Genomic DNA, 26,256 nt, shown 5'->3' with positions numbered 1-26,256 from the left:
CTCTGACAAACAGAGGCTAGGGACACCATTTCTTACCCATCCTGGCTAACAGCCATTTATGGACTTAACCACCATGAATTTATCCAGTTCTCTTTTAAACAGAGCCTCACTGCATTACGTCCAGCCTTGCGGACAACCTCCTTCAGGTAGGAGTTCCACAAGTGACTTGTCGCTGTTGTGAAGAAGAACTTCCTTTTATTTGTTTTAAACCTGCTGCCATATTATTTCATTGTGACCCCTATGTTTTGTATTATGGGAATAAGTAATATACTTTTCCTTATCAACTTCTCCACATCACTCATGATTTTATATACCTCTATCATATCCCCCTTAGTCTCCTCTTTTCCAAGCTGAAGAGTCCTAGCCTCTTAATCTTTCCATATGGGCCTCTCCAACCGTCTAATCATTTTAGTTGCCCTTTTCTGAACCTTTTCTAGTGCTAGACTATCTTTTTGAGGTGAGGAGACACATCTGTACACAGTATTCGAGATGTGGATACCATGATTTATATAAGGGCAATAATATTCTCAGTCTTAATCTATACCCTTTTAATGATTCCTAACATCCTGTTTGCTTTTTGGACGCTTCTGCATACTGTATGGATTCAGAGAACTACCACAATGACTCCAGATCTTTCTCCTGACTCATTGTAGCTAAATTAGCCCCATCATATTGTATGTATACTGGGGTTATTTTTTCAAATGTGCATCTATTTACATTTATCCACATTAAATTTCATTTGCCATTTTGTTGCCCAATCACTTAGTTTTGTGAGATCTTTCTGAAGTTCTTCACAGTCTGCCTTGGTCTTAACTATCTTGAGTAGTTTAGTATCATCTGCAAACTTTGCCACCTCACTGTTTACCCCTTTCTCCAGATCATTTATGAATAAATTGAATAGAATTGGTCCTAGGACTGACCCTTGGGGAACACCACTAGTTACCCCTCTCCATTCTGAGAATTTACCATTAATTCCTACCCTTTGTTAGTTAGAAAACTAACTTTTTGACTCCCACCCTCTTCTGTCATTAAATAATTATGGTCTGACCCCTCCCATTGTCTGAGCCTTGCATGATTCCTGCAACTGTGAACACGTAAATCGATCAAAATAATGCTTAAAACCCTTAATTTTGCTCCATTGTGAAAATTTAAAATGGATACAGATTAAAAAATGCTTAAAATAAACATTGATCTAGCTCAGAATTGTGAAAAAAATCCAGTTGTGCCAAGCCACCCACACTGTAACGGGCAGGAGTGACGGCAGCGCAGTGCTGTTAGACCTGCTAAGAGATGGGGATCGCATGCCGTCCTCCGCAGCACCAGCTGATCAGTGCAGGGCTTCCATAGCACTGCACCATTGGCCAAGGTCTGCTCCCAGCCTAGGCTCCTGCTGGAAGCCAGCTACCAGACCTCATGTCCTCCTAAGACAGTATGGGATGTCTAACCACCTGAGCTAATTTTCAGGGGGACTAGCAACTACCACTCCCCCTAGAAATCAATGCGAGCTAGATGTACTCAGCCCCTTCGGAAACCAGGGCAAAAGCTTTTAAAACTAAGTGCTTAAGAGATGGCTCCTGGAGTTCGTATTTAGGCAACACAATGGACTTGACTGGGTTTTAGAAGTGCTGGTGAGCACCCCCAGTTCCTGTTTGGCTGCAATGCGATCAGGCGTGCCAAGCACTGCTGGAAAAAAATAATCAGGTCACTTCTCCGGGGTGCCTAAATCCAGATTTCAGAGCCTCCCTTTGAGAATTGTAGTGCGGGTCCCTAGGGATTAGGCCCACGTGTGACAATGAGTCAAGCCAGGAGATGTGGAAAGTCATTGGAAAAAAGCACATCTTGAAAAACATGGCCATTGGAACCAAACTCTCTCATCTCTTATTATTCAGTGTTCATCTCATGGGAGTGTAAAGAGGCCAACCAAGATTGGTGCCTGATTGCACTAGGCACTGCACAAACAAACAAGAGTCAGCTACTTGGCAAGGAGGCAGTCCTGTGCTCTGGGTGTCCCTTAACCTCTGACTGCCAGAAGCTAGGACAAGGGATGGATCATTCGATAAGTTGCCCCGTTCTGTTCATTCCCACTGGGGCACCTGGCCACAGTCGGTAGACAGGATGCTGGGCTAGATGGACCATTGGTCTGACCCAGTATAGCCGTTCTTATGTTCTTACTCTTTCACATGGGAGGTTCAGTAGCTAATGGAGAATCAATGCTCCTTTTGTTTAAAATGTTGCCAAAACAAAACTAATTATTTCCACATTTACAGCTAGGAAATCCCAGTTATTCAATGCATCCTGCCTGCCAACCTGAACTGAGCTAGCACATCAATTGCAAGAAGTCTAACAAGCCAGAGGACAGTGCCACCTTGTGGCCACATTACAGATGGTAGAGAAAGGAAGAAATGTCTAAGGTCATCTAAATGGCAGAGGAAGGTCCCAGCTATGATCTATAGGTGGAGAGCTGGCTGGTCCCATGATGCTGTCATCTATGGATGATGGAGAGTTGGCTGATGCCATGATGGTGGTTTTCCTTATTTCCAGCTGTTTACCACACTAAGAGGAGCTGAGGATACATTTCCCCGCCTCTATTTGACTTTTCCCTTTAAGGAACAGCTGCTGTTGCAGCAACAGGCTCACTATATATTTGTAAAGGGGGTGGGCAGGTGGCCCCTATGATGGTGAATGGCAGGAGGGGGAGTAAGGCCCATTCACTCATGAATGGGAAGAAAGGTGGGGTCTGTGCAGTCATGAATAGTAGAGATGCTCCACGATACAATTTCTCTATCCTCATTGAGCTTGTGGTAGCACTTACCCCATGACAGCTCATTTAGAAGGACACAGTGGTCCATGTTATGGAGGAAGTTTAAGATCCCGTTCTAATCCAACTGCTCTGAGTGCTCCTTCAGATGTTTGTAATGCTCTGTCAAAGCTAGTTTTAAATCATGGTTATGGTCTGGAAAGTGACACTAATGAAGGCAGAGGTCGGCCCTGTTTCCTGCATTTAGATGCGCTGTGATGTGCTTTCTAACTGGCAGCCCAAGCAAACTCAACCTGGATATGAAAGGCACACTAGGGGGTACCTGGCTGTGCATCAGAACTTAGTGAGCAATTCGGTGGAGGTGGGAACCAGAGGAAAATCTAGTTCCTTTTCCCCATGGCAAGTTGGTTCTACAGCGCCAACACCTTCCGTTACTCGGTGAGGCACCCAGCAGCTGCTCAGACTGGGGACACTGAAGGTGCTGGGCTATTGAGGCAGCGAGGTCTGTTTTTACAGACACTTTTCTGAGGATCTCAAACAACATTAACTACGGCCAGCAGCAAGGGCCAGTCCCTAGGACGCTGGACTGGGAGGCAGAAGGTAGAAGCCACCTCGTTACTCTTGCAGTAGAACTGTTCATTCTGGGGTCTATGGCTACCAGGTATTGGTGCTCTCCCCATGGATTAGCACAGAAACTGGAACTTTGCCAGTTACAACCACCTACCATACGTAGCTTGTCCCCACAGCGGATTTTGCTTAGACTTCCACAGAGCTTGGCTGCCCAGCGCAGCCAGGGAGCATGATAAGCTGTAGCCTGTAGCCACTTGCTGTCATAAGGGAGGGGTAATTCCGAGTTGATCTACGCTGTAGTTCGAATATTCCCAACTTCAAGCAAATAGTGTGTTATCCACTTATCAATGAAGCACAAAGAAAGATCATGGCTGTGCACTTGCTCAGAAGGCAGGTAGGTGTATATGCAAGCTAGACACATGACTGGGGGTATTATGTCTTCACTGCAGAGTTCACTCATGCTTTTGCTGGGGTGTTGCCCCTAACCGCCCTCTTGTCCACACACAAAGCCCTGCCACATAAGTGGTGCTTTCAGCCTCTGGGAGCTGGGGCTGTAGGCTAAAGCCCAAGAGAGGCTTTTCCTCCAGCTAGAAACCTGCTCACTTTGCAGGGAGGCTGATAGTCCTCCAGTGCCTTCCCATAATTCCCTCTGCATGCCCAGGAGGGCACAGTCCCCCACTATCCCCTGGGAAAGACTCATCAAGCAGGTCAGTGTACTGCAGCACAAAGGCCCATGGGGTGCGCCCCACGCAGTCCTAGCAACACACGGGTGAGGGCACCAGAGGACTCAAGAGCTCGAGTGGCTTTGCAGTGTGGCTGCTCACATCCAGCTGAGGCTGACCTGGGCGCCGATCACCCGACTTAGTTCCCCAGTGAAAACACCCTACATTGCTGGCGGGTTAGCAATGTGATTGGGGGGAGGGTGGGGCAAAGTTTGGATTCTCCTTCTGGCATAGTGCTACAGTTTTATTGTTCTACTGACAGTGACTAGGACTGAAAAATTCTGTAGGATAAAAAGAACAGGCCACGTGGTTTGAGCACAAGACTGAAATCACATGATTTAGACTCTGCTCCCAATTCTTCCACAGACTCATTAGGGGGCCACACGTGAGTGACTCAACCTATGTGCCTCACTTTCCCCTTCCTGTAAAATGGGGTTAACTCTTCCCAGCCTGAACTCAGTACTCTCTCTAATGTTCTCAGAGACCCTCGGAGGGAAGGCGCAACGCAATCCAACACACCACAGTACAGGTAATTTAACAGCCAGAGAGCCACATTTATTACTTTCAGATGTTTCTATACAGATGGGAATAACCAATCAAGGGAGCGGAAGAAAAGCACAAATTATGTGGAGAATTAGTTCCCCTTGATACATCCCTGTCACATTGGATCATGGATAGAGAAGGAAACTCAGAACATTTACAAACACCAGAGACTTCCATGAATTACTGGAAAATAACTAAGTCTGAGCAAGTAATGAGAGTGACTTGAGGGCAGACAGGACGTACCTCCATCCTCTTTAGGCAGTTCAAAAAGAGAGGCAAACAGACTACAGCTAAGTGGAAACAAAGGAGGTTTTTAACGGAGGTTCTCACAATGCTTTATGGTTTATACACGAGAGTAATGGGACACTGAACAGGATACAAACAGAATGACGCTCATACAGAACTATAGGACACAGAGGGCATTCAGCAACTTCTCAGGAAGTTAGCAGATCCATACTGCAATTTTTTAAAAAGGCAAGAAGGAAACGATATGAGGTCACAAAACTCTCGCCCCTCAAGCCCAGCTAAAACTGAACGTAGCTTTAGTTCGAGCTCCAATGGCTATACACTCAATAAGGCTTGTTCCAAATAGTCAAAAGGCCAAGCACCTACAACCCTCCTGCAGGCTCATACCAGCTTGCAGACCTGGGTGCTAGATGTGCAGTGTGAACCATCCTGAGGAACAATGAACAAACCAGACCAGGGCAGACCGGACAGCCAGGAGAAAGAGAAGCAGACTTGTGCACAGTCGAGGAGCAACAGGCAGCACAAACTGGCAAGTGCTGCTCAGCAGCACAGCACCAGGCTTTGGGGCATGAATGGCATAAATATACCAGGGCCTAAAAAAACATTTAAAGGGACAGTACCACAGCTAGCTAACTCATGGCAGGTTTGTGAAGTGAGATTTATTTTGACCTTATGAGAGGATCTAGGCCAGATTTTCAGGGGCTCAGTTCCCACTGAGAAGAGCGTTAGCTGCTGGGTGCTAAACGTTTTTGAAAATTTGGCCTCTGGAGTTTTACACTATTTATTTTTAAGTGAAAAGTGGCAATGGAGCAGAGCGAAGTTCTTGGTGCTGGGTGGCCCCACTAGTCAGCACAAACAGCCGTTACTTCCTTTTCCACTACGCACCTGCTCTGTGAAATCCACTCGCAACTTCCCTGGTTCAGTGACGATAGCCTTAAATGTGATATCACAAACACCACGTCCCACTGCGACTCATCCAAGCCACAGCAGTTGTGGTGTCACAGGATGATGCATTCCTGAATGCCTTCATTGAACCAGAAAGTACCAAGTCACCAGGTGGGTTTATGCTGAATTTCTGCCGAGCACAGCACAATCATCTGGCTGGCCTGGAGACAAAAGCTGTCTAGTCCCCGAATGGATCTGGCATATGGAGTAATGCAAGTGCAAGCTTGCCCCACAAATGTCTCTCCACCCCGCCCTGGAGCGATCTTTAGGAGGCAACAGAGTAGGTCATTCTGCAATGCCCCAGTTCAAATCTTGGCTCCCTTGTTGGTAATGTCTCAGTACTGGGCTAACTTGATATGGGATACAGAATAGTTTTCTAAGAACCGGTGCAAGACCACAAAGGTTTCACAGTTAGCAGACAGTGGTGACAAAGTTACTAACACTGGCTCCATTGGCCAATAGAGTAGGATTTGTGCTCCCACCCCGGAGCTATCCTTATTCCCCTGCTTTTTACCCAGCTGGTATATTCTGATCAACATGACTAGCTTCAGGGATTCTATGCCTCATTCTAATGACAGCTCACAACACTGCCACATGCTTAATGTAACACTGTAGGGTTGGGATTTTTACTGGAGGGGTTTTATTATTCAGAATAGTGCTTCCATTTACAATGGATGGACAAAATATTTAGTTGGCTTGGGTCTAGTCTCCAGCCCACTGCCGTTTTGAAAGTGTGTTTGACAAGGCCAGGTTGAAAGGAAAAGGCAAAGAGAGAAGCCTTAAAAGAAAAGCCAGTTCCAGACAGCAGCCCAAGTCAGCAAGCGGGTTAATGTAAAGAGACAGCCCTTTGATTTTCAGCTGTGCACACTCCTCTAGACAAGTGTTTCCAAACACTGGACTAGTGTAACTGCCATTAAGATACAAGTCTGTGTAAATGAGCAGCATGCAGCTCTATTCTCAGGAACAAGGCAGGGCTGCCCACATTCCTGTAATATCAGAGGTTTGGGTTTTTAAAAAACAAAAGCAAAAACAGACCAGATGTTTTGGCGATCCTCAAGTCACGCAGTCTCCTATATTTGGTTCAGATAACCCTGGGCGTTTAGCAAGACTGCTGCTGCATTAAGTTTGATTTTAAAAACCCCAACCTTAAACAAACGAGACTCCCAAATAAACAAATTGTATCTTGTGTTAGCTAAGACACGAGATTTTCCAGGGTTAAAGGTTCCATTGATCCTTGATCTAATGCAACCTGAACAGAAGCAAGAGAGAGCTCTAAACAGTTAAGGATTCAATAATGAAAAGGGTACCATTTCTGTAACGTCCCCTTCCTCCCCCTATGTTTGCCATTTATACAGGGTCATTAAAAATGTCACTAAGAAAATGCTGCAGGTGTGTTAGACTCACAAAGGTTGATGTAGTCCAACCAAACGGTCAGTGTAACACCCCGACATACGCAATTCCTCCCCCAACACCCTTTGAATCTGCTTTCTGCAAACCTAAAGCTAGTTGGATCCCCGCAAAGAACACCCATTCTCTGCTACAAATCAGGACTTGGAGAGCTTGGCATAAAACATAGCCACACCAGAAGAGGTTGTGAAATATTTATTTTTCATAAAACAAGGTCATAACTGCCAAGGTGTAACAACCAAAAAACATTTCCAGGGAGCCAATGGCACAGTGCATGGAAATGTAGCCCCTCACCATCCTTGTGGTGTGCTAGCAAAGGCTGAAACAGAAGGTATTTTACTCTTTGTGGGGCTATCTGATAAACCAGTTCCCTTCTCTAGAAAGGGAGAGGACAGCACGAGAGGTGGACATGGGGAGTTATCTAATGTAGTAACTCACAAGAGATTTAAGCACATGACAGAATTTGACTCCAAGGAGACTATTCACATGCTTGAAATTAAACACACGGTTAAGCAGCTTGCTGAATGAGGGCCTTGGTTAAGGCTGCATACCACTGCTTCGGTTCCCGCCCCTACAAACAGTTTGACAACCAGAAAAGGGTCAAGAACCTTGCAAGACTGCAAGATGTGCAGTGGGGGAAAGGGAGGGGTTTTTTTTTTGCTGTGTTTTCCAATTATAAACTGACTTTTCAATTATTGGAAACCATGAAACTAATTAGCAAACAAACTGGAATAGACTTAGTCCTGGGTCCTTACTGGTCAGTGAGCAGAATCGCATGGTGAAGCAATGCCAGGTTGTGACTGATAGCGAGGGCTAGACAAGGAGTCAAAAATTGCTTGTTTAGCACCTCAACATCAGCCGCCTAAGTGGCGCATGGACACGGAACTCACCTGGAATTGCAAATTCTCATTTCTAATCTAGTGGTTTCAGACTCTGGTGGCCAGGGAGGAATACGCAGCCAGCTGAAGAGTCCAGTACTGAGGGCTTGTCTACACTACTGCGCAGGGTCACTCTAAGATCCACAACTTCAGCTACGTGAATAGTGTACCTGAAGTCGACATACTTGGACGTGTCTTCGCTGTGGTAAGTCGACAGCTGACGCTCTCCCATCGACTCCGCTTCCATGTCTCGTTCTGGTGGAGTACCGAATCGACGGGAGAGCACTCAGCGGTTGATTTATCGCATCTAGACTAGACGCGATAAATCAACCCCCACTGGATTGATTGCTGCCCACCGATCTGGCAGGTAGTATAGACAAGTCCTTCGTGTGTGTGAGAATGAGACAGAAGAGGAGAACAGTAGTTCTCCCTGAGGGAGAACGTTATGCGTGACTGGGCTCTACCTGCTATTTGTGCCATTTTCCCCTCCTCCCCTGCCAGCACAGCACAAACGTCAAGGATTTACTAGGGCTATCATAGGATATGCCCACAGCCATTACATCTCCAAGACCAGGCGAGTAACAGAGCTATGCTTCAACTAGCACAGTCACTTCATCACTCAGCATGAAAGGGTTAAGGAATAAAGCCGCAATTTTATTAGTTCAAGAACATCAAGAAATTGTTGCAAACAGCTCCACGCGCAAGTGTTCTATTGCTCTCGTGGGGGATTTCATAGGAGGCGAGAAGGATCTAACAAATTATCCAGGGCTGTCCTGTGCCTTGAAGAAACTCTCTCTCAGAGCTACTGCATGAATAAAGGCCTGTACCTGATCAGTGCTAAACATCAAATACAGAACAGTGACTTCCCCACAATACACTGAGCAGGGCCTCACACACGCATGGCAAGCAACTGCTTGGGCCAGGGTCAGGCTGTTGGTGGGATTTTCCTCCAAGTCTCTCTCTCTCCCCCTACTGCTAGCTCGCTCAGCATCCCATCCACTGCCTGGTCCATCTAGTTTCCTCCTAAAAACCGCTGCCCAAGGTGCCAATCGCTACTCACTAGTGTGTGGGAACAAGAGGTGCAGAACCTCCACAAACAGAGAATGGCCATCGGCCTGTTTGTGACAGATCATGATGTTACTGGTGATATTGTGGCTTCCCCAGGCCACTAAGTGCCTGCCATAGAGTGGAGCTGAGGCTATTCTCCAGAGAGACCCCGGGAGTGAACTTGTCAAGGAAGCAGCAGACCCCTCAAAAGAGCTCATGGTCCCATTTTCTCAGTCCCACCCCTAGTAGAACTAGAACGGAAGGCAGTTCATAGCACAGTTGGTTCTCTCCCCCACAATTTACAGGCCCTAAAATTATATGGCCGGCCCTGGTAAGATGAAAAAAACTCTCAAAGAAGTCAGTTCCTCACATGCTTTAAAAAAAAAAAAAAAAAAAAAAAAAAATTTGTTGAGGGACATTTCCCATATAGTTCCACGAAGAAATCCTGATGCCTTCAGATTTGCTGCAATGCCCTTCGGGGAATCCGATCTGCCCAAAGCCCCTTAGTGGTTGTGTTCAACAAAGCCTGAGGATTTATGGAGATAGGAGAGATGTTCTACAACTCGGGGTTTCAGGTTGTCTTTCCTTGCAGCAGCAAAGAGGAGCCCGTGTCCAAGAGACCGACGAGCTTCGCAAAGACTCAGATATGAGCTGCCTTCCGGCAAGGAAATGCCTAGAAACCAGCTCTATGGGACTGATCTCATGCCAATTTCTTGTCATTGCTGAACTGGATAGATGAGAAGGATATGGATACATCACAGTGGCCTCTGGTGCAGTTTATTTACAATGGAACTCAGTGCTGGAGAACATCAGGATATTAACAACCAGGAAACACACTGGCAGGGAGAGAAGCAGCATTGTTTATTAAATCTCAATGATCCTCTGTAGAATTCAAATCCACACCACCCAAGGTAACTCCCTAATGCTAATAAAGCTGAAACTCAAAGAATCTATAATGTGGGTTAAGTCTTCATGTGCAATGTCCCAGTTAGGTGCATGCAGGTAGAACAGCAATATAGATACACAGCTCTCGCTATTACTAGAGTTTTATCCTGCTCTCTATAGCTTAAAGCAGCAGACCGCAGTAAGTATAAAACTGTCCATCCCTCAGGTACATCTCGTTCAAAGCAGCTGTCAAGTACAACCATGATAGCAACAGCAGCAAGCCAATGCCTTATAATCCTCACAGCAATAGCTTGCCAAAGCCTGCTACAGACTCAGACGCTGCATAATGTTGCCCTGGTGACTTCTCCTGCTTCCATTGCTTACAGCACACCCACACCCTGCACCCTTTCCTCAGGTTTCAGATTCATATTGTTAACATTTCTACGTTCCTCTCGCCTTTCACCCTGAAGAGGACGGGATGGGTTCACACACTCATTGACACCACTTCCCCTGAAGATATGGTCACTTCAGGAGTGAAACACGATAATTTTTTTGGCCTAGTAACTCTGAACCAAGTTTTTCTTCAATTAAATCTTCAGGAGGAATTTTGGGACAGTGGAATAATTGCTCGTGACACATGGGTTAACCCGCCTTTTCTAACAGATCTGTAAAGACAGGTGGTCAGGACAACGCTGTTTCACACCTCATCTGACAGATGTACCTCCGGCAGCTCAATGCCCCCTACCAACAGGTCAGTATCCCCTATTGTAAATATGATTAGGAGACCCTGGCAGTCAACATGCAGCAGCCTGCACAGTTCATTCCATTTACCTTCGGTGCTTCTTCTACATTATCTAGGCTAATCAACCACACTGCCAAGAGAGGAGCTTTGGCTCCTGAAACTCATTATGATGGAAGACTACATTAGACTATTGTGGATGACACAGCCATGAGATCTGAGAAGCGAAGTATGCAGCTTTAAGCTTTAAATGTATGTTCTTGCAAATGTTTCTTGGCAGAGGAAACATGCTGGAAATTGTGTTTTTCCATGACAGAGATCTAGATTATAAGAAGAGCCATAGCAATGTTTAGAAATCGGAAGACATTCTCCACCAACTTAGGACCCAAGAATGACCTACATAAACTATTTACAGTGACTGGGTCCGTTTAAAAAAAAACTTCAGTGCAATTGCTAGTTTTCCCCCTTCAGGGATAAGGATTTCCACCACAAAGAACGAAATCAGCTAGGTCAGGCCCATGTCTTCTTCTCCCTCAGAGTCTGAGTGGCTTATTATTACAATCAGTAGGTTTGAATAGGAGAAGTTTAGAGATAGTGAAATCTTTACACACTGAACATGAAATACAATACTGCGTGCGATCTAGACTGCACACTTACATGCTGCTTTTAACATTACATTAAAGCTCCAAGCTGATCCTGACTTCCCTTTCCACCCAACCACTTGTTATACTCATCTCTTCCCACCCTGGATACACACAAGGAATGCAAGACTTCCCATGGGGGTCAGGAAGAGAATCATGCAGCCCTAGCACCCAGAGATCCTTACCACTGAAATCCACCAATTGGTTCTGTAAACCGGTGACGGATCAAGAAAGTTGCAACAGCTTCAGCTACCTGAAGGGAGGTGATGGGGGGGAAGGAATCAGAGTTTAAAGGGACATAGTCACCTTGAAGTCTGGTCAGTTTCAAAATACTACATCTTCCTCCCACTATTTTAAACAGTCCCACCTCCCCCCACTCCCCAAACCTGTGTGAATTTTCTCACAAAGGGGATAAATGTCTATATAATACCAAGAACACGGTGAAACCAACCATACATCAAGTGCACACTTGAAACAAGAAAAAAAAAAAACAACACCACACATTTTTCACCATCTTCTTCAGTTACAGGAATTCTTAGGCATGTACTATAGTAGGTTAAAAAAACAAACAAACATACAATTGTGATTTAGGTTGGGGTCCCTTTAAGGATTAACTCGGGGCAACAAATTACTTATATCATGCTTTACAAATAACTTTTCTTCCAAACGTCTCACTGTGATAGGTAAAAATATCCCCATTTTACAAGGGCATAAACTGAGGCACTGAGCAGTTATAGACTCAGACTTCAAGGTCAGAAGGGACCATTATGATCATCTAGTCTGACCTCCTGCACAACGCAGGCCACAGTTAAGTGACTCAAAGCCACACAGTCAATAGCAGAGCTGAGCTAAGAACTCAGAAGCTCGTTTCCAGACGTGCTCAGTCCACAGTACCATTTCATTTACTGGCACACTAGCGTAAGTGAGTCACTGTTTGTCGGTACATAAAAAGCTACAAATAATTTTTATATGAAGTTTTCTAAATTTTAACTACTCAATTTGAATACGACGTTATCCCTCCAAGAAAGCAGCCGCCTGCACTAAAGGCTGGAGGGGGGAGGGAAAAGCTGAGGTAACCTAAGAGAAGTTAAGGATGGAAAATCCCATGCCATGAGTCAGTTATATGCCACCCCTGGCCTCCCGACGCAGTTAAAGCTGTAACGTAGGTGGGACCTGTCTCCTCACAAGCAGGCTAAAGTCTTGGCCAGTCTAGGCTCTCAAGCCAACTTCAGGGATATGATTTAATCCCATCTGCTCTATCAGTAACCAGGTGCCCTCATAGGTGTGGCACACGTAAGGGTTTTGAGAAGGTTTGCCCTCAGTTTCATACTGGTGATGACCCATTTTGCATCTAACTCGTCAAAAGACAGACTGCTACCAAAGCTTGCCCCGCTTTGCAGCTCACCTTGTCTGGAGCATCTTCGTGGACTGCATGGCCACACTGAGGGAGAACTTGCATCTGGAACTTTCCTGCAGACCAAACAGTCAGTGCAGCTGATTTTAGAGTGAACATATCCCTGCCTGGCAATGACTCAGGCATGAGTTACATGCAACTGCAGAAGCCAACTCACTATAAAAAGACTAAAGGCAGGGACTGAACTTGTTCAAGTGCAAAAATATTCTGCACGTTTATGGACATTTCTACTAGAGATCTTAAACTCTTTACAAGTTATCCCCACCGGCGTATCTAGCTGATGAGGACTCGGGAAGCTATGTTTGACACCAGATGTCAAACAGCAGCATATGTAGAGCACAAAGCTTCTGCAGGAGGCAAGAACTTGCCTTCTTTCTTGTGCAGGAGCTCTGAATTAGTGAATGAACATGGTTTCAGTTATCTTCCTAATCCGTGATTCCCAAGAGCTTCATATTAAATGCCATCCCATCTTCCTGACGTGAATGTAGCTATCAGACCTACCACGCCCGGACCTTTATCCAAACCATCCATTTTCCCTTCCAATATCCGATTTCCAAAGAAATCGGTGATGGGGACCGGAAGGAGAAAGGTGCTAATGTAACATTATTAGAGGCTGTTGTAGCTGTGTCGGTCCCAGGACATTATATAAAAGGATGAGAAAATCTCTTTTACTGGACCAACTTCTGTTGGAAGACACAAGCTTTCGTGCTTACACAGAACTCTTCTTCAGGTCATAAGCTCGAAAGTTTGTCTCTCTCACCAACACAAGCTGGTCCAGTACAAGATATTACCTCCCCTGTCACGTCTCTCAAGCATTATTAGAAGTCTGCCTGCACCAGAAAGAGAGAGAGAAAGAGAGAGATGGTTTCAGGTGGTACCAGGTGGTGCAACTAGGCACAATGGGATGGAATTAAAAGAAAAACAGACTGAAAAATCAGGAAAAGTTTCCTAATGGCAAGACTGAAAATCACTCAATGATCCCCATGAGACATGACAAAGCCCCATCACTTGAATATTTAATACCGGTCTGAACAAAAGCACTACCACAGCCCTGCATTAGCACTAGGGTGACTGGCAAGATCTAATAACTCTTCCAGCTTCCATTAGAGAGAATCATAGACAAGGGATCACACTGTTACTCTGGGGATTAACTACATTCTTTAATATTTGTTTGTCTCAATATAGATTGCCCGGGGCAGGACCATTTCAGCCTTATTCTCCAGCTCTCTTTCACTCTCTGCAACATAAACTATCCCCTGAAAGAGCATTATAGCCAGCAGTATTAAATATTTACCTTGCATCTGTCCAATTGTTAGATCTTTATCCAGCCTGTCAACACCTGGAATAAAGCAAATAGATGTGTTAGGGTGAAGCCAGGGAGAGAGTGTCTAGTTAGGTCCTGCTAAGACTTTGCAAAAGACGTTTGGTGTGAAAAATGGAATAGAAACAGCATCTCGACACCTACTAGGCTGTTTCCCTGCTGCAAATCAGGAGCATACAGTGACAGGAGAGGATCACTGCCAAGAACTTGAAGGAACATTCATCCATCCATCCTCCCAGACATCTTTAAATGGCACTCAACTATGGGAGACTCAGTGTTCCCTATCACAGGGGACTGGAGAGGGATAGGGATTGGTCTTGGACTACTGATCCTTTCACCTTCAAGTCACAAGTTCAAATCCAGCCCAGAGCTGCAGTTACTAAGTGATTAGTCCTGTAGGTTGGCTTGGGTCTCAGTCCTACAATTGAAAACACCTGTCAGACAGCTGAGACAATGTCACAATACACATATCTAATCCCACAATTCCCATGTGCATGTTGCAGAGGAGGAAATGGAGGCAGAGACACTAAATGACTCTCTCAGTCTCTCAAAGTACATAGAAGGGCCAGGATAGAAGCCAGACCTATTATGCCCAGACCACTATCTTACCTTCCCTCCTCTAAAATTACAGGCTGAATGTTATCAAAGTGAGTGACTGCTCTAACTAGGGAGAAAAAGGAAACACCTACCAGCTAAAAGCAGCAGCTTTGGAGTAGAACAACTGAGGAAGAGGTTAGATAAGCCCCTGAACCACCCATCCCAGTACTTTTCTGTTTTCGACAGTTCGATTCGCCATGTATATAGATGTTCTTTCTTTGTCTACAAGGGGACAAAGAGCTCAGCGTTAGTATTCAACTGAAACAACAAGTGTGGAATAAACTCAGCGAAGCACGACTTGGAAGATAAAGTAAAAGCACAGAGTCAAATGCTGACGTGACTCTAACGTCAGTTTGTCCCCCATACATGGCCCTAACTAGGCATCCTTGCTTGATGGACTGGATTATCTGCTTAATCCTAACCGTGCTCGCTCCATGTCACAGTAAATTAATGGATCTGCACATGCTGTACCTGGTGTGCTGACCGAGAGACATCTTCAATTTCCAGGACTGTCAATCTGCCATCTTACACTGGAACTAAAAATTCACTCACAAACACCTGGACCTGTCCTTCAGCGAAGCCTGGGCAAGATACAGTTTTGCAGGACCATGCACTAACAGCTTTACTTGTGGGACTACAACTGTTAGATCACATGGTCTATACCACCCAGCAGAAACTGATGAGCCTTTACAATATGATGAAATAGATTCAGGACACAGCGCACAGCAACTTACTGGGCAGGACAGTAGTTCTCTTCTAGACCGTGTACAACGGCCAAGTTCATGAACATCTAGAAACACTTTCAAGTAGTAACTCACGATGCAGCCAGCAGTCTGAGGCTGAGGCCTAAACTCAGACCTGGGGTAAGCAATGAGGTCACAGGAGTAACTCCTGTTTACACTAAGGCCCTGAATTAGAATTGCACAATTGCTCACTACTCCTTCTTTGGAGAACTTTTACATGCTTCCATGGAGCTAGGTGCCTGAGACAGCATCTCCTTTGCTGGCTGCATGGTTGCCTTCTTGCTCCCTGGAGATCTTCAGATACCCTAGAGATGAAGAGACTAGTGAAGACATTAGTTCCAGCAGACCACAGTGAAACTCCCCACCTCTGTATCATCTTCCTTCTTCCTTTTGTTAAGAGATCCTCTTCCTTCATAGTCTTCTTCCTCTTCCTCCTCCTCCTCCTCAATAATCCCTTCCACTATAGCTTTAGGGACCTCAGGACTAGCAGCATCTTCACACCTGGTAAAATAGGACTGGAAATTGATTACTTTTCCATTGTGAAAAGCAACATCTTAATGATTCTAGGAGAGACCGCCTGCACCTAAAGGACAGAATTGGCTCTTTCAGATTCTACCACATCAAGGAGAATGAAAGGAAGAGTCCAGGTCAAACGAGCAAAATTAGTTTTTTTATGACAATACCGAAATATAAACAATAGAAATACCTGATGCTGTGGCAAACATCATGGTGTTGTACAGGATTACAATGCAATAGAAAGATTACTTTCATCACCACTCAGCTCCATCACCTTTGGAGTGCAACGGAGAGCTATTTAACAATGCACAGCAACAGGAGCACAGCAAGTGAAAAATACTATATTCAGTTGAATTGGCAGGAGGAATTTAGGGGCCAAATTTCTGAAGGGGCATCCAGCTAGTCTACTGGTGTGAGCACATCTTGCATGGGCCATTGCACACCTATTATTTTGCACTCTATCACTTGCATGTGCAAATGGTTTTTGCAAAGGAAATTTTTTTTTTTTATCCCTGATGGGTAATTACTTTCTACCCCAGTGAAATTTGGACTGACATTCCTAACAGTAGGAACATGGATGGTTGTACATTGGTTAGTACTACTCTCCTCACTCACTGTGGTCAGCCTTGGCAGGTGAGTAAAAGGAGGAGCTGATATCTGCTAGAAGATTGATTTGATTTTTTCTTTTAAGCTCGCTTATGCTCTGTTACCAGTTTGGGATCTTAAAACATTTAAGAAAGTTTTAGAAAACAAAACCTACTGTTTGACTTGGCCAACCATAGAAACTCTGGCCGATTCGAGATTTCTTATCTGTCCACTTTTTACACTAGAAAAAAAAAGGGGAAAGGGGGGAATCAAAATGGTCAAACATCAAGGGTCAACTGGGTACATTAATCTAGTATCATTCAATATTTAACAGGTCCAGTAATAATAGGAGTACTCCCAAGTTCACCCTGCGAGCACTCACCTTGAATACAGAGATGTGGCATACAAACACTTGAGTTCCCAGCATGCTATGATTATCGAGATATTTATATGGCTCTCACATTACTGTGATAGGAGCGTCTCAAACATTAATGACTATCTTCACAATGCCCTTGCAGGGCAGTGAAATATAATGCCAACTCTGCAGATGGGGGAATTGCGTTGGTAGTCAGGAATAGAACTCGGGTCTCTGGCGCTCCAACCCAATGCCTTAACCACAAGACCACCCTTCCTCCAAGATCAATTGCAGGGAAGAGTTTTGAAGAGAACACAAACTTGTCCATTACCTCCACTCAATTGCATTCTCGATTGACTTGAATGTTTTGGGACGACTCCGTAAGAAATTCTGCATGCTGTTCAGTGCGTCCATGGCTGTGCCTAAAAACAAAATGTTTTGACTTAAACGAATCCAACATCTGACATCCTTCCCAACGGTTCTCAAAGATCTTGATATATAACAGTGTGAACTGTGTGAGGGGGAGAACTGAGGCAAATTTCAAGATTTAAGATAAATTGATTAACAGAGTTATAGTCGTGAACGATACACAGCTGCTCCAAACCAGCTTTCACACAGTTTTTCCAAAAACTGGTTTCCAGGTCAGCAAATTTGTAAAGTTCTTTGCTTCCCTCATCCACATTGTTAACAATCTTACAGGTTTTCTATTGTTACAATAAATCTATCCATAAAACCTCCATTAGCTGTAATAGCATCAGGGCTCGTATAATTTTGTACGCTGCTGCCATTGGAGGGCTAACATGTCACATTTGAACAGGTCTGATATTTTAGGCAGCAGAGAGCAGCAGTGATACTGTACGGTTCTGTAAGACGCTCCCCACCGATCGTGGTCTTGGTTATAAGAATGGGTGTCGCATTGCAATCATGAAAAACAAAATCAAACGGAAAAGTCCAGCTAGGAAAACCAAAACAAAAGCCCAAGGTTAAGTTTACTATACTATACTATAGCTGGCATATCCATTAGAGAGAAGAGAAACCTTCATACAGTTAACACAATTGAGAAAGACCTCCCAGGCCCAACACAGTTAATAGGGGAGGAGAGAGGAAGAACATGACATGACACTGTCCAAGGACATTTAAAAAAAAACAAAACACGAACAAAAAAACAACCCACCACTTACCTTCCACGACATCAATCATGCAAAGACCCAACAAACTGGGTACCAAGTTGGATGCTGCTGTGTGCACTGCAATGGCCCCACCCATACTGTGCCCAATCAGCATGATTGGAGGTGGGAGGTCCCCGTACATAGCTTCAACCACGTTTCCAACATCTCTGGTAAATGAAGAGAGACAGAAGGTTGGCATCCTTCCCCAATGTGTTTCTGAAGCAGATTTGTAAAAACACACTGGCAGGGGAATGGAAAAATTCAATATGCAACACTTTCTCTGAACCCTCTGCTTTTATTTCGTACTCTTCCCTAATACTGAGTTTCTTTGTACACTTGCCTTTTAATTTAGATCATCTGCCTCAATGGTAATAGATATGGAAGTCCATTCTCTTATCAGTGGCCAGGGATTCAGGAAAGCCCTCAAAGCATATGCTCAACATTAAACAAGCGCTTTCCTGAATCAGGGATATAAGAATGTCATCCCCATTTCTGTTAACAGGAAATCCGTCTAAAGTGGGAGACTAGACCACCCTCCCCCAGGTCTGTGGAGCACAAAAGGAACTACAGGTGAGGTGAGAGAACTAATCAGTTCTCCGGCAGGAGAGAATAAACTGGGGTCAGGAGACATCAGGGAGGGAGAAATGGCTCAGTGGTTTGAGCACTGGCCTGCTAAACCCAGGCTTGTGAGTTCAATCCTTGCGGGGGCCACTTAAGGATCTGGGGCAAAAATCAGTACTTGGTCCTACTAGTGAAGACAGGGGCCTGGATGCAATAACTTTTCAAGGTCCCTTCCAGTTCTAGGAAATAAATAATAATTGGAAATAAAACTATTACTGCGTTCTCAACCCTAATCAATGAAAACCTAAACAAACCCCAGCTACCAGGATTGCAAGAGGCTGGGCAAGTAGAACAGAAGCAAAATGTTCTCTCTCTCTGGAAGAGAAGCTCTTTGGGGCAGGGACATTATAGACTGGTATGAAGACGAAGCACCAAGCATGTTGTTATATTCCAGTTCTTAGAACACACTTGGCACTACAGTACCTCAGCACCTTTTCAAAAAAGAAAATAGTAAGTAGTTTAAGGGACATTCAACTTAAAAAAAAATAAATTATATATTATACACATACACAGGCTTTCTTGGCTGTAACAATTCACCATACGTGTTGGGAATGGGTGACAGGGGATGATAATTACCTGTCCTGTTCATTCCCTTTGGAACACCTGGGGAAAGGCAGGATACTGGGCTACAGAGACCTTTGGTCTGACCTGGTATGGCTGTTCTTATGTGTTGGAAACGCAAAGAGCATTATGCCTAGTGCATGACAGTCACACAGCAAGTCTGACTAGCTTGTTTTCTCTGTCCGAGCCGAGAGACTAGAAAAACAGGCACACATAGCATCGGTGTGAAGAATAATTTAAAGGTATTAACAGGTAAGAAAATAACTTAAATATCTGATTTTTTTTTTAAAACCGTTTCCCTTTGAAAATGAAGGAGGATTTACGAATTTGACAAGTTAGTGACAGTTTAGTGCTCCAGTTTAAAGACAAACTGGAAATAGCTTTAGAATCTATCATTAGGCGGGCACGAAGGTTTACAATGAAAGGCTGCCTATTTGTTTGGTCCCATATTAGCGCTGCTCCAGATCTGTAAAACGATCATTGCATATGGCAGCTCCTCAGGACACCCACACACACATTAGGAGCTGACAGGATGTGAGAAGCAGCAATCAGGTGCACAATACGTCAAAATCTATTTCACAGATGGCCTCCCTGGAACAAACCAGGCGGGTTTGTTAGTATGAAGGACTTTGTAACCTTCAGGAGAATCTCTCTGCATTAAATGTGGGTATTATATGGTATTTTTAGCGGAAGGTAATTGCTTCCCTCCCAGCTTGTCACAAAAGAAGGGTTTACACTCAGAAGCAGGTCACTGCAATTTGATTAAGCAGCTCTCACCACGCCTGAAAGTCTCATTCTATGCAGAACACATTTTCTCAACATAGTGGTTCCAAACCGGGCAAGAGTCACACTCAACCTTCACCCAAGGGTGAAAGACAGGTATGGAAAAGGAATCTTTGAAGGGAAAGAAAACGGACCCACATCAGGATGGATAAGAAGTATTATTTGAAATACAGGCTGAAATAATAATGGAAACGGGTTTTCCCTACATTTAAGCCAGGCACAGTGCACCCAGATACTATCGTGAGTAGAGTAATACAAGAACCAGACCCTGAGCTAGTGTAAATCAGTGTGGCTTCAGTGGAGATGCACCAATTTACACCAGCTTTGGATCTGACCCTAAATGTGTGTATTGTGACCTCTTCCAGGAACAATGAGTAAAGGAGAAATATAAATAACTTTGGGCATAGGCTTTTGTGGGTAAAAAAATCCCCACTTCTTCAGATGCATGGAGTTGTCCTCCATGCTTCTGAAGAAGAAGTGGGGATTTTTTAACCCAGGAAAGCTTATGCCCAAATAAATTGGTTAATCTTTAAGGTTCCACCGGACTCTTTGTTGTTTTTGTGGATACAGACTAACCCAGCTACCCCTCTGATAAATAACTCTCTCCCTGACAAAACTGGTAAGCTTTTGAGCAGAGAAGGTGAGTGGAAAGTTGAGAAGACAGGGTTGGAGGCAAAAGAGAAGATGAGGAGAACCAAGGGTAGAATGAAGGAAGTCTAGATACCTGCTGTTCTTTTCTCCAAGGCATTTCAAAGCAAAGAAATGACTCCACGGGAAGGTCAAGGCTGGGGGCTTAGAACTGACAGTCATGGGAAAAGGAAGCACAGGCTGAAGTGCAGTGGAGAAGGTAGAGATGGGGATGGAGACAGTCACAGGGGAGTAAGGTTTGTGTGGGAGGTGCTGGGCAAGTGGAGAAATCACACTTTCGCTTCCATCTTTACAAACATCCAATACTAAGAAATAGTCCAAATTCCACAATCAGGATGAAAAAAAAAAAAAACTAATTACATCCCCCCAGAAATCATGACATTCCAGAAGATCAGTGCATTCCTGCATTGTTCAATCTGTCACAGTGCATAATCTGTACCTTGATAGGACAGTAACAAATAGCTCTCCAAAGCTGGCATTTAACAGAGAAAAAAGTAAATATCATACATTATGGCTGAGTGAACACTGCAGTAAAAACTCAAATTCAGCAGTTAGCTTTGATGTTACATTTTTTTTAAATGGAAAGAGTTGGAGAATTTTTTAAAAAGTGAGTTAAAACACTGCTCAATTGCAGATGGGTTTTAACTGAAGGAGTTCTTTAAAAAAACAAAAAAACCCAAAATTCTGATGTGGATCCATAGCATTACCAACTTTAAATGTTCATACCTTTTAAATCACAAAGGAGAATTTCCCCACCAGCATTACCTTTCAGGGAGATCTACAGAACAAGTCTGGTCTGAAATATCTAGCATCAACTGTTGGAGTTATGATTTCAACTTGCAGCTAACCTGATGTTGCTCAAACTTTCCAAAAAGGCATGAAAGTTATGAGCAACTAAGAGAAGGATGAATTAGAATGAAAAGTGGAACTCAGCTTAAGTTCTAGTGCCCCCTTACATGACTGGCATGTATGATGTCTTCATAGAAGGAAAATTGAAGATGGGTAAAAAGTTGATAAGAATGAAAGAATAAAGAATTGAGAAGATAAGGATTTGGGAAAGTCTGAAATGGCTAAAGACAACATTAACTTCCATACTTTGACATAGTTTCTGCAGACAGATCTTCAGGATTCCTAACTTTTGTTTCACCTGTGAAGCAAAAAACACAAAAATCAAATCAAATTGAATTAAAAAGACACTATTAAAGCAGATTAAAGATCTTCAGAATCCTCAGGCATTAAATAAGAGCAACTATGAGCCCAGATATAATAGCTGTTCTGTATATATTTACTCAGTAATTATAACTGTGTTTCCATCACCTCTCAGTCATCTTGGATAATTAAAACGATAAGATTAACAAAAATGCTTGGTACTTTATTACACTGTAGTTCAGAGGTGGGAAACTATGCTCAAGTAAAGGTCATATATTGGCAATTTAAGACTGACGATCATCCCTAGGTTCCTACGAAGCAGGCTGCCTACACAGTCATCCTTTACATGGTAGTTGGGCTCACCAAAACTACTGATCCCAGTCCTTATGGGGAATCAAGTTGGAGCAGATGATTTAGGCATGTGGAATCTTCACTTCTATATAAACAGAAACCACTAGCTTTATTGTGGAATTACATGGGCTACATTCTTTTCATCCCCACCTTGGCTATCAAGTAGCAATGTTTTGACTATTTCATAGGTATTTCTATAAACTCAGTTTTTTGATGGGGTAATTCAGTTAAATCTAATTTAAATGTAAATGTAAAAATAAATAATAAATAGAAATGTACTGGAACATGAATTCGATTTTAAGTCTAATTACTTACCATGACTTCTGAGATCTAAAGCCACAGTCCTACACTGAATCCTGTTAATGATCGCAGACTGCAAGAGGGGACAAAGATATACAGCTTGAGAACTGCCACACCTCATTTAAGAAAGGGGCTCACAATATTAAATGAATCATTGCAACAGAAGCAAAAGCCAAGATGGTGTGTCTAAAACAAACATCTGTCAGTGATACCGCTGAAGCAAGACCGGACATGGGGCACAGCATAGCCATGAAGTCAAAGCTGAAGCAAGAATATTTAGTATGTGATCTTTAATTACTAATAAAAAAAGCACCATCCCTTTCACCAATCAGTCAATTGATTACAGAATATTTCCCCCCTACCCCACTACATTCCATAACTCAGACAAATGAGAAATCAAATTTCTTAGGAGAAAAGTTTCAATCTCTACAACACCTCTAAAAACTGAAGTGCAGCAATACCATTATATACACTGAAGTGATGCTTCCCCTTCCAAGCCCCCACATGTTCCAAAATTAGCACTGTCTCCACAGTAGGCAAGAAGATATAGCAGCTGCTTTACAGCAAAAGACTCAATTTGCTCTCAAAGAATAGAATTTTACAGTAACACTGAAATATACCAAATTGAGCGTTCTTGTCCTCTGGGTTACTAACAAAACGATGATGCTTTTTAAGTAACACCAGACTGCAATAAGATCATGCCTCATTATTTGTTCCTGCCATCTAAATTTACATAAGTTATTTCACGAACCATGGTGATTAAGTAGCATTCTGTGCTGAATAAAAGGCTTCAAAAATAGGATTCTGTGTTGGGAACTCAATTGCTGAAATCATGTCCCAGAGGCAGAGGTGAAATCTGCTGAAAGGCTCTTAGCAGAAGGAAGAGCAAGAGAGCACCATCTACTTGATAGGCACAGACTGACAGTAGCACCGACTTGATGTTTCAGAACTTACCACATCCAAGCCCAGGAAAAATACAATGCTGGACCAAGGGACTAAAGACAGTATCGCCTACCCATTAGGGCTAGAAATGGATGCTTTATACCATTCAGATATGGGAATCCCTTACTGTCATTGATGTAAAGCATTCATTTCTGGCCCAGTCTGTCATGAGACATTAGCCATTAAAACTACCTCCTTCTGATTACTACATTGTTTCCTTTTCCCAATTCTAAAATAACTGTGGCAGCCACAATCTAGAAAACAACAATTACAGCCAGAAACAGACTTTAGACCATTTAAAATCAACTTGGAACCCCGGTTTGTCATCGGTAAAAAATTAAGCATTAATTTAACCAGCAGTTTGCTAAAAATCACAATGTAAGATGGTAATCTGAATGTGAAGTAAGGGAAGTTCTCTCATGACCTTGACTTACCAGAACAGAACTGCTTTGGTGAGACAAGAACAAATCCATCCATGACCATTACATTTACCAATAAGTTGTTAGACCAATGAGCAGAGAGACAGCTAGGAAGGTAGATTCTGCTTTTAACAATTTTGGTTACACTCTTTACCCACACAATTATTTAAATATTTTTCCATCCCAAACATTTAATCTATGAATGACTAGAGCAAACTTTCATTAAAAAAATATATATATACACACTCAAGGAACAAGCTGATACTGACAGCAGAATGGAATGGACTAATGGTTTTCATAGTTCTTTCTCCAGCTACATAGTTTTTGTGGGTCTAGGGCAAAGTCAAATGCCATGTAGCCTATACAATGTTTAACTGCCAAGTCCAGTATCTGCATAGATAATTGACATACTAGAAGTTACAATGGTGTAACTCTGGAGTTACTCCACTGATTTCAGTAGAAGAAACTACAGATTTGCAGTGCATCATGGTGTTAACAGATGGCAGTATTTAAACTTGCTATCAGAAGTAGAATTTTAGAAAGGATGGAAGTTGCTTGCAAATAAAGATGGCTCTCTTGCTCAAGACTTTAGAAAAATGTGAATTTGGGTTTCATCAAAACCCTACCTCATCCCAGTCTAAAAACCAGTGATTAACGTTAGAATTTGTAAGCAGCTCACATACCATGGCGATAAATATTAAATTAGAAGAGAGTGAGTGAGTCACACATCCCAGTGAATAGTGCTCTATAAGCAAGTGATAACACAGAATTCAATTATCAGAGGGGTAGCCGGGTTAGTCTGTATCCAAAAAACAAACAAAACAAGGAGTCTGGTGGCACCTTAAAGACTAACAGATTTATTTGGGCATAAGCTTTCATGGGTTAAAAAAAACCCACTTCTTCAGATGCATGGAGTGAAAATCCATGCATCTGAAGAAGTGGGTTTTGTTTTTTTTTTAAACCCATGAAAGCTTATGCCCAAATAAATCTGTTAGTCTTTAAGGTGCCATCAGACTCCTTGTTTGAATTCTATAAAAACAATGAGAAAGTGCTGATTTGAAAAACCACTTGCCGTACATTGGAGGTTGAACTTTAGTTGACAAGACGTGGGTCAACTCAGGCTATACATGCAAAAGAACTAACCTATCCTGTCAAATCATTGTGAGGCACCTGACCTAATCCCCCACCTCTTAACTGAGGACTATAACATGATTCATGGCTAGGTGCACCACCTCTGATTTATTCAGTGGTGATCATCTTGGGATTCTGAAATGCTTGCAAACTGTTCATTTGTTCATTCCCATTAGTTGTGTGGACCTTCATTCATAGTGTCTAGAATGTCACTTTGTACTGGCTTAATTTCACAAGGACTAACACCACAGTGAAAACTGCATGTGACTGGTGTGTATCTGACCTGTTTAAGGTTTTTATAAAGTTCACAGATACTTCACTATAAGTTGCCCTATAAAAACCTTAGACAGACTAGATCAAGAGATGGAGACACACCCACCTATCAGGCACAAGATCTACAATTAGAGTTGCTGGGTTGAAGTCAGGGTCCCTAGTACAGCTATACATGCTGCTATTAATTGAGTTTATAACCTGTAGGCTTTTATATATATATATATATGGCAGGGAAAAAATTAAGCCACAAAACTTGCTCCCATTGACACAACATCAGGTTGGGTTTCAATGTTTCTCAAGCATTGAGGCTTTCTGAATTAACATTCAAACCTGGTCATAATGTGGTGTCATCAATGCAACACCAGTATTGTCAAGGTGAAAATAAGATAGTTTCAAACTTATTCCTCTCCATTAAAGATTCCACAAACAACAAGAAGATGTTATTGACAAAGTCAATCTGGGGAAAAAAGTTGGTTTAACTGATGAGCAACATCCTGGCATCTCAGATTAAAACAGGTCAGAGGCATGGAGATTGCTGTTGCTTCGATGAAGCTCCACATCCTAATTGTTGGCAGATGCTGGGCCTTAGATGTGTTTTGTTCATAAAATATTTTTACTGCTTGTGATAAAGAGTCCGAATACGTGAGTTCAATAGACAGGCACATTACAAGGACCTTTCTGAATCCTCTTTCCGATGCTTAGCAGGGTTTCATATTTTCATGTCATTCATGGATGGAAGACGCAACATTTGTATACATCAACTTACTTACATTGAACACAGCCCAGGAAAGAGCAGAATGGCCTCCGCCATGCAACAAAAGTAAGACAGGGCCTTCCGATCCACTTTTATAAATTCGAAAAGTGTATGAACAGTTAAGGACAACGTTTCTTAATAAAATCATCTGAAACAAGCTACCGAGTTCGACCCTTCACAGAACATACAAGGTTGCCAGAACTTTATTACTACTCGCATACACAAGAAAGCCCCAATTCTGCC

At 43.1% G+C, this 26,256-nt stretch overlaps 1 protein-coding gene across 1 annotated transcript in view; it reads right to left on the bottom strand.

Moving 5' to 3' along the window:
* Positions 1-4,580: 4,580 nt before the first annotated feature.
* The window catches only part of PPME1 (protein phosphatase methylesterase 1), a 45,026-nt gene continuing 23,350 nt past the window's right edge, over positions 4,581-26,256 (bottom strand). The window contains exons 3-14 of the mRNA XM_032781143.2: positions 26,030-26,122; positions 22,510-22,567; positions 21,790-21,841; positions 18,094-18,248; positions 17,244-17,334; positions 16,733-16,798; positions 15,822-15,957; positions 14,806-14,935; positions 14,090-14,134; positions 12,787-12,851; positions 11,567-11,634; positions 4,581-9,952 (exon numbers count right to left, since the gene is read on the bottom strand). Of these exons, the coding sequence (XP_032637034.1) occupies positions 9,934-9,952; positions 11,567-11,634; positions 12,787-12,851; positions 14,090-14,134; positions 14,806-14,935; positions 15,822-15,957; positions 16,733-16,798; positions 17,244-17,334; positions 18,094-18,248; positions 21,790-21,841; positions 22,510-22,567; positions 26,030-26,122 (978 nt within the window). The 3' untranslated portion in view covers positions 4,581-9,933. The remainder of the gene's footprint in view (positions 9,953-11,566; positions 11,635-12,786; positions 12,852-14,089; positions 14,135-14,805; positions 14,936-15,821; positions 15,958-16,732; positions 16,799-17,243; positions 17,335-18,093; positions 18,249-21,789; positions 21,842-22,509; positions 22,568-26,029; positions 26,123-26,256) is intronic.

The sequence above is a fragment of the Chelonoidis abingdonii genome, chromosome 1, assembly GCF_003597395.2.
Source record: "Chelonoidis abingdonii isolate Lonesome George chromosome 1, CheloAbing_2.0, whole genome shotgun sequence".
NCBI classification, from domain to species: domain Eukaryota; kingdom Metazoa; phylum Chordata; order Testudines; family Testudinidae; genus Chelonoidis; species Chelonoidis abingdonii.
This window is presented reverse-complemented; position numbering and strand designations above follow the sequence as displayed.